Below are 8,676 nucleotides of genomic sequence, written 5' to 3'. Positions count from 1 at the left end.
TGCACTAGTGTGCACCAGTTCAGAAAGTTCTTCGAAAAAGAACAAACGAACTGACTCAGTCGTCGTCTGCGCACGACACGAGATCATGGCATCGTGCACGAACGTCCGGACCAAAAGCCACCCGATGAATGCGCGAAGTTATACGTGTGTTTGTAACGATTGTTTTCTGGAAATTTTGATTAAGCATTTTCATTAAAGTAATCCGTAAGTATAACATTTTATTAATATTGCAGTCATAATATATAGAAACTTGTACGAAATCATATGTAACTCATATGTAAACTAAGATTTTTTATTCATAGGTTATGGCGGCTGACGAAAGTAATACAATGCACGTGGCCATCAGATTTTTTGGTGATGAATCAAAGAAAATTTTATGTGTGCCAATAACAGACGTTTCAAACTTAGATATAGAAAAAGACTATATTAATGAACCTTTTTATATAAAAAAATATGAAGGCAGTACAGATAAATTTCATTTTTCACCGGGTCAAGTTTTATCGTCTGTTGGTGAGTGTTGGATTTATTTCTAATTTGTATTGAAAAAATAATAAGTATTAATTGTACAATTAATTTGACATGTTTCTGCATTTGGGGTCCGCATCAAATATTAAAGCATAGTGTACGCTAAAGTTAAAAGAAATAAGTAATAAGCCGATCAAAATGACCCACGTTGCGAAAGCAGCCAAGAAATGGTATTACTACTACATCTGCATGTACATTGTATACGTAACAAGCAACTATTTCTTATACCTATATATATATATATATACCATAAACTGTGTTTATAAATTTTGTAACCAAACCGATCTTTCTTCATAAATAAATACCTAATACTGACTTGATAATAATTAACTAGAAGGTCATATATATATATAGAAATAGATCTACCATATAATGAAATAAGTATTACATAATAGAGTTATTTATTTTTTCATTTGTTCTGCATTCCATGCAAATGATTTTTATTTTAGAATAAAATTTTTTTGTTTTAATATTTAATGCACATGGTTAAAGGCTGGTGGCAGAAAACAAAACGTAATAGGCTCTTACGTCTATCGTAATCATAAACGTAAAGCAAGGTAGAGAAAATCGTATATCTAATTACGTTCGTATCGTCACGTACTTATGACACGATAGTGACACTTTTTTTATGATTTTAATTACGTTTACGTAGTTATACGTGTACGGTATCAGCCTTGCTACGCGGCGTCTATGACTGTACGATAGACGTCATCAGACCCTACGTTTTGTTTTCTGCCATCAGCTTAGATTTGTACTTCTTTTTTCAGAATGTAAAGATTTGCTAATATTAAACGGAACAGATTTAAAACTTCTTGTAAAAAAGTACATAACATTTTTAGATATAGGTATTTTAGATATAGGTATATGTATGTATATATGTTATAAGTATAATTAATTATAATTATACTCATAATTGTCATAAAAAGATTTATGAAAGGTATTTGCAAAGTTTGGAAAATAATTCTATTGTGTCCTATTTATTTCATTGCAGATGATATTTCTTTATGCATATTTACAGGACTGTTTTAGGATATTTAGTTTAATTTTAATAAGTGTTTCACTTTTTTTTAATAAATGTAGAATCCAGAACAAAAAGAAAAACAGAAAGCTTTTTGTAAAAACGCTTATAAAGAGATAAGGCGAAACAATTGTATTAATAATTTAATAATAATTTATTAAATTAAAAATAAACATTTTTATGTAACACGTGCAAGGAAAGTGGCCCATTACGCATGCTACTTTCCACGCACTTGCAACATAAAATAGGGTATGCAAGCCGTGCTGTAAGCCTTCGGCTCGTGCGTCAACTCCGCACCCGTGAATTTTCATCTTACAGCACTTGTTACACAAATAACTATTATAGTTTTAAAATTTCCTTTAACTAAAATATATTAAAGAAGACTTTTTTTATAGGTACCTTAGAACAATTATTGAACCGTAAAACACGCTTCAAATTTAGTAAAATGCGCAGAAGCGATGCAATTCAAAGGTTACGACTACAACATAGAGAAATTCCAGAGCAAATTAATAAAGTACAGAAAACTATCTACATAATTGACACACACACACACACACACACACACACACACACACACACACACACACACACACACACACACACACACACACACACACACACACACACACACACACACACACACACACACACACACACCACACACACGCACCCCACACACACACGCACACACACACACACACACACACACACACCCACACACACACACACACACACACACACACACACACACACACACACACACACACACACACACACGCACACACACACACACACACACACACACACACACACACACACACACACACACACACACACACACACACACACACACACACACACACACACACACACACACACACACACATACCTACACACACACACACACACCCACACACACATACACACACCACCAAACACNCACANANACACACACACACCCACACACACAACACACGCACACACGCACACACGCACACACACACACACACACACACACCCACACACACACACACACACACACACACACACACACACACACACACACGCGCGCGCGCGCGCGCGTGACACCTCACGTTTTTTTTTTCAAGACAATTTTTAAAAAGCTATAAAACAAAATTTTATTAAACTATTTGGTAGGGGAGCAAATAGAATCGGAGGATGAAAGCCAATATGACAATCACTTAAACTCGGAAGTGCGAGAAGTTAATGAAGAAGGAAGACAGTTATATGAAATTGAAGGAGATGAGGTATCCCAGTTTTATATTAAGCAATTATTTATAAATATTTAATTGAAATATTTATGTTCACAATTGTTTATCTAGATTTACATTGGATGTGGCAAGATGATACAACTGGCATTCTGGGAGTATATTAAACACCGTAGCCACTGGGTGTTTTTACGAGAACTACTCGTAATATTTTGGGGCAAATATCATTTGGTAAACAGATGTTTTAAAAAATCAAAAGTAACAACTGAGCTGTACCAAAGATCCCCTCGAAAATGCTTTACGCCAAAGAAATATGAAAATTTGCGTCGTAAGTATTGATTTTCAGTTGCAAATCGAATAATGATACATTACACTTCAAATAATTCAATTTTATTTTAGAATTATTTAAAGATTACCTTGACGAAATATTTCATCATTCTACAAAGAAAAAAAGAATTCTTCGTTATATGAACAAACACATCGGATATAAAATTCGAGATATCCGAAAATTAGATTATGAAAAGTTTTTATTAAGTTCTATATTTTGTTACCAAAGTTTTATATTGTATTATTTTATAGTGAGTATATAAAACACATCGTATGTCTTTTTTGTGTACATCGACATCATCTTTAGTGAAAAAAACCCATTCGCTTGTTTTAGACCACACAGAGTCCTCGGGCCAGAGCGCGTGTATTATCATAATCAGTATGTAGTTATCTACCAAAGTCTGTTCGTACCAGATATACGTAAAAAAAGTACGACTGAAGGGGATACAAACTGAAGGCTGTTTTATGCTGAAGTAAACGTTGCGTGTGCGAAATGAAAGAGAAAACCATAACAATTTAATTTAATTTTTTTTTTTTAACTGCAGTTAAATGGAATTTTACGTTTAATAAATGCAACGGAAGGGACGCAGAGATAACTGTACTAGTCATTCTCATAATAATTGTACGTACATGATTTTAAAATGTGATGTTATACATCATAAGTATTAGTACCAATTAAAAACAATATGGTATTAAGTGGGTTATATGTTAATGTTTTTAATCAATCTCATTTGCAATGTTTACAGATAATAGTAATTTACTAAGAAAGATATACTTTATGTTGAATACTAATGAGAGATAATTTGTTTGTCTTGAAATTATGCATTTCTTGAAAATTAATAAATTTATACTTACATTATATTGGGTGTTTAATTTTTTTATTTTTTCATAAATTCTTTCAATTATAAAAAATAATTAAATATAAATATATTTACAACAATATTTTTTTGAAACAAATTTGTTAATGAAACCGTCATAAATTGCATTATATTATACATTAGATCTTATTTTCCTATATCATATGAAATATATCTTTTATGATATAAAATGATAGTTAAAAAAATATTACAGCTAAATGTATTTTCATTAGATTTATGTTACACTTTATATAAGAAATAGATGTTACATGCAATTTTACATGGCATCGCATGTGATAGGCTGCGTTCAGAACGTCACCCGAGAGCGTACGAGTATACTTCCTTCTCTTTCTATCTCAGCGAGTGAGTATACCCGTGTGTACCCGGGTGACGTTTCCGAACGCAGAGCCCTATTGTATGCGATATCATATAAAAATTTTTTAATAATATTAAATGATATCTCATATGTGATACTATATGATATCTCATATGCAATATTGATTGAGATCTCGTATACGCTGTCATATGATGTTTTGGTTGGATATCTCATATGCGTTTTCATTTAAGATCTCGTAAGAGAGATCGTATGAGTTCTCATAAGAGAATTTTCATTAGGGTCTTCTCTTATTAATTTTGTTTTCTCTGCCATGTCCAAGTGTATTGCCTCATATGTACTGATGTTTTTATTTTCTCGGATTTTGTACAAAATTTTCAATAAATTAGGGTTTTTATGTTCACATGCACAACACGTAAGGAACAATGAAGGAATACCACATTGTCTAATGATACTAAGTAAATGTTTTTTTTGTTTTCCCAGTACGAAGGTGACGAACGTACTTGTTTCAAAAATTTGTATCCATTATTGTAACGGATAGAATCATTTAAAAAATTTGAGTCTTTAATTTCTCCAGCAGTTAGGTTATTGTTTCTCTTCACTCTCCTTAGACAAATATTTATGTTGGACATTACTGACTTTTCTAATTTTTGTTTCGCCATAAATAAAATTCGTGTAGGTTGACACGATCTTCTATCTTTGTGCCTTGCTTCAAATTTGATTCTTTGTGAGTACGTTAATTTTTTCTTTTTGTCTAGAATTTCTCCTCCAAATATTCTTGGAAAACACAATTCATCAATATTTTCGGTTAAATGCCAAGGTATTGGACATTTATCTTGTCCCGGAGCTATAATTTGAATATTTGTCGAAATTTCTTTGTTCCTATCGACAATAAGAACCTCGTCATTTGGTTCGAAATATTCGGATTCTTCTGAATCGGATTTATTTTCCGGATTTTCTAAATCATGCTTTTTTATATTATTGTATCTTTCGTTTTTATCATTTTTATCGACAATAAATTCCAATTCTGCAGTTAGGTTTTTGTTATATTTCTTGAAGAAATTCTCATCAATGTTTACATTATTTTTTCGATACAAATGCGTTTGTTGTAAGTATTCCAAAGCCTCACAAATTTTAGCTGGTTTAATAGTTTCGTACATGTAATCAGACTTGTGCTCTACGTGCCTTTTTAGCTTTATTTGAATAGTTGACATTTCATCAAAAGTTCTAGGTAAAACATTAACCATTTCATTAATTGCAACTGGCACATTAACAATACTTCCCTTTAATGATAATTGAGGGTTAATAGCATATGGTTGTAATGCTTTAATTTGCATAAACGGAATATACGGAGATACCATTCGTTCTTCAAGTGCTGTCAAACTAGTTACAACTTTTGGCACATTTGGAAATTTTAAATCTGTATTTGCTGTTGTTCTTGGAACTTCTCCTAATGTAATATATCTTTTACATGTCAAACAAACGTATTCAGATGAGTTATTAACAATTTTGTTAATAAATTCATTAATATCCATTTTTGTCTCACTAAATTTATTTCTTATTTTATTAATATTAAAAAGTTCTACACTGATTTTAAGAAAAACAAATTTTCACAACACAAACATACTACATCTGGACCAAATTTCCTGTTTTCCAAAAAATTCATTATTAATACATTATGATAATATTCATTACCTTTTATGCCAATCCTAATCTTTTTATGAATAGAATTGCTGTAGTTTTCTCGATATCTAAAAAAATCATCAAGTCTTAATGATCTCTTGTATTCAATGTCGCGTTTTCTTTGTTGTGCGATAAAGTTGAAATCTTCACGTAAAATAATAATTCTCTTTCTGTTTTTAATTTGTTCGTTTATCCAGTAATCTGTATCCTTTCTTTTAATTTTTATTCTTTGTATATTTTTTTTCTTTTCTGCTTCTTTATACACTAGATTTTGTCGTATTTGTATTATTCGTTGTTTGTTCTTTTGTCTTTCGACTTCCTTGTATATTCCTTTTTTTCGCATTTTTTTAATTCTTTGCACATTCTTTTCTTTTTCTCGTTTAATATACGAAGGATCTTGTCGTAGTTTTTTCATTCGTTCAGCATTTCTTATTCTCTTTCTTTCTTGATTTAACTCCTGTATTTTCTCTGCATTTGCAATCTTATTTTCAAATTTATATTTCCTAATATCATTAATATCACTCTCTATTATGTCTTTCTCATTGTTCAAAGAACAATCACGTTTTTGTCTCATATTTTTTTGTATATGGTCCGTAAGCCATTTACCTCGAGTAATTATGTTTTTTTCTACAGGCTTTGAAATAACATTATTTGCTGAATTCTGTTTTGATCGCTTTGTTTTGCTATTTTCTAAATCTTGTTGTTCTGCACGATATTTTTTTGCGCTATTTTCAAGAATATCACACTGTCAATCTTGAGCAAGATTATTTGATAAAATCTGTTTGCTTCGTTGCTGCTCTATAGGATGATTTTGTAAATCCTGTTCCTCTGCACGACGTTTTATGGCGTAATTACTTTCCAAATATTTTTTTTTACGTTTAGCAATCACTTCTTTAGGGAAATGTTTAATAACATTATTTTCTAAAATTTGTATCAAATGTGAGCGCATTAATTTATATTCATACCTTACTTTGTCAGGTTTAATATTGTACAACAATGAAGTCGCAAAAGCTATCGCAAAAACACCACAATCCTCACTGTTCGGTTGACATTGTACATTAGGAAATTTGACATGATTTTTCTCAAAGTCATATTTTGGATATAATTTTTTTCAAGAATTTCTCATGATCTTTATTCAATGTTTTATTATTTAAAGAATCGTATATAAATATATTTTTTCGATCATAATAACTACATACCCAATGACGTGTTGAACTATATAATATTTGAATGTGTTTTTTGTCTTCTGATACAGGTTGAATTGTATCAGGCAATTGTATTCGCCATGTTTCTACTGGTCTGTAATCGGAACAATTTTGTACAAGTCGATGGAAATGATCTATATGCACGTCCGTTAGCTATTCACCTCGCGTAATTAAATCTTTGTCTGCAGACTTTAAAATAATATTTTGAATCTTTATTGACATTTTTTGAAATAGTATTTATTTCCTACTACAGCAATTGATGTTTATTTTAAATATAATCAATTTTTATAGGCGTACAACAGTTTTTTAACAGCGCACAATTATTGATTTTTGTAAGCCTCGTACAATTTTTTAACGGCGCAAAGCAGTCAATTTTTATATGCCTAGAGTAGCTCTTTAAGGGCGCAAAGCAGCCCTCTAATGGCGCAAGGCTGCTGATTTTTATAGGCGCAGTGCAGCTCTCTGATGGCGCAAAGCATCCGATTTTTATACGCGCAGAGCAGCCTTCTAATGGCGCAAAGCCGCCCTCTAATGATGCAAGGCTGTTGATTTTTATAAGCGCAGTGAATCTTTTTGAGGGCGCAAAGCAGCCGATTTTTAGAGGCGCAGAGCAGCCTTTTAAGGGCGCAAAGCAGCCAATTTTTATTCGCGCAGAGCAGCCTTCTAACGGCGCAAGGCAGCCGATTTTTTAGAGGCGCAGAGCAGCCTTTTAAGGGCGCAAAGCAACCAATTTTTATTGGCGCAGAGCAGTTTTCTAACGGCGCAAGGCAGCCGATTTTAATATGCGCAGAGCAGCTCTCTGATCGCGTTAGGCAGCCGATTTTTATACGCGCAGAGCAGCCTTTTAATATATCTAAGAGTAATTGAAATAGAAAGAGAGAGGAAAAGAGAAAAAAAGAAATATTACAAAAAATATTATAAAAATAAGTACAGACAGAAGAACAAAGGAAAATATTGAGAGAATTACAAAGAAATAAAGAAACAGAGACTTACCTCTGCAGGGCACTATGAGAATAACCTAAAACAAATATATATGTATATTGTTATAAAGATGTAAGAGTTTTTAAATTAGAAGATATTGCAATTTTGACATTTATCGTGGAATTCAAGTTTTAGATAAACTTCTTTAATATAATGTTATAATCGTTCTCATTTATATGGTCAAATGTATAAAAATCTTTAATTTTACATTTCAATTGTTCTCATATCTAGCTATAATTATACTAAAAACATATTCCAATATATATTACATACCTTAAGGCATACAAACACGGTTGTATATCCCAAACACACGGTTACAAGCCACAACAAGAAATCCTATTAAAAACATAAATATTTAATATTTTTTATATATCTAAAAGTTAAAAGAAAGAATAAATACTAAAATTACATTAATGACTATGTTTATTGTTAATTATTTAAAATCCGATCCAAAACTCTTTTCTTCCTGGTTATCATAATGATTTACTTAAATATAAACCTTTTTCATACTTTAAAT

At 31.4% G+C, this 8,676-nt stretch overlaps 1 protein-coding gene across 2 annotated transcripts; it reads left to right on the top strand.

The window, feature by feature from the left end:
• The first annotated feature begins 49 nt into the window (after positions 1 to 49).
• LOC143906070 (uncharacterized) lies at positions 50 to 3,958 on the top strand. Of its 2 annotated transcripts, XR_013259438.1 has the most exons (7): positions 50 to 204; positions 303 to 510; positions 617 to 695; positions 1,939 to 2,057; positions 2,702 to 2,811; positions 2,887 to 3,100; positions 3,434 to 3,958. XR_013259438.1 is itself a non-coding variant. In XM_077421858.1 (6 exons), the coding sequence occupies exons 2-6, from the start codon at positions 306 to 308 to the stop codon at positions 3,484 to 3,486; spliced, it is 705 nt and encodes a 234-aa protein (XP_077277984.1). In that variant the 5' UTR covers positions 50 to 204; positions 303 to 305; the 3' UTR covers positions 3,487 to 3,958. The 2 variants fall into 2 exon arrangements, 1 of the variants encoding a protein (XP_077277984.1); XM_077421858.1 differs by lacking the exon at positions 617 to 695 and having other exon boundaries at positions 1,939 to 2,060; positions 2,701 to 2,811.
• The last annotated feature ends 4,718 nt before the right edge of the window (positions 3,959 to 8,676 follow it).

The sequence above is a fragment of the Temnothorax americanus genome, unplaced genomic scaffold (assembly GCF_048541705.1).
Source record: "Temnothorax americanus isolate GAGA-0224 unplaced genomic scaffold, ASM4854170v1 Scaffold7, whole genome shotgun sequence".
Lineage (NCBI taxonomy): Eukaryota > Metazoa > Arthropoda > Insecta > Hymenoptera > Formicidae > Temnothorax > Temnothorax americanus.
Note: the sequence above shows the minus strand (reverse complement) of the source record. Positions and strands in the feature narration are given on the sequence as shown.

What these genes read in the sequence shown, in the direction of transcription:
- LOC143906070 (XM_077421858.1), top strand. Translation starts at nt 306, where the DNA reads ATGGCGGCTGACGAAAGTAATACAATGCACGTGGCCATCAGATTTTTT. An exon ending in CAGAGCAAATTAATAAAGTA is followed by an intron (nt 2,061 to 2,700) that starts CAGAAAACTATC and finishes AACTATTTGGTA; the next exon opens with GGGGAGCAAATAGAATCGGA. An exon ending in GAAATATGAAAATTTGCGTC is followed by an intron (nt 3,101 to 3,433) that starts GTAAGTATTGAT and finishes CGCTTGTTTTAG; the next exon opens with ACCACACAGAGTCCTCGGGC.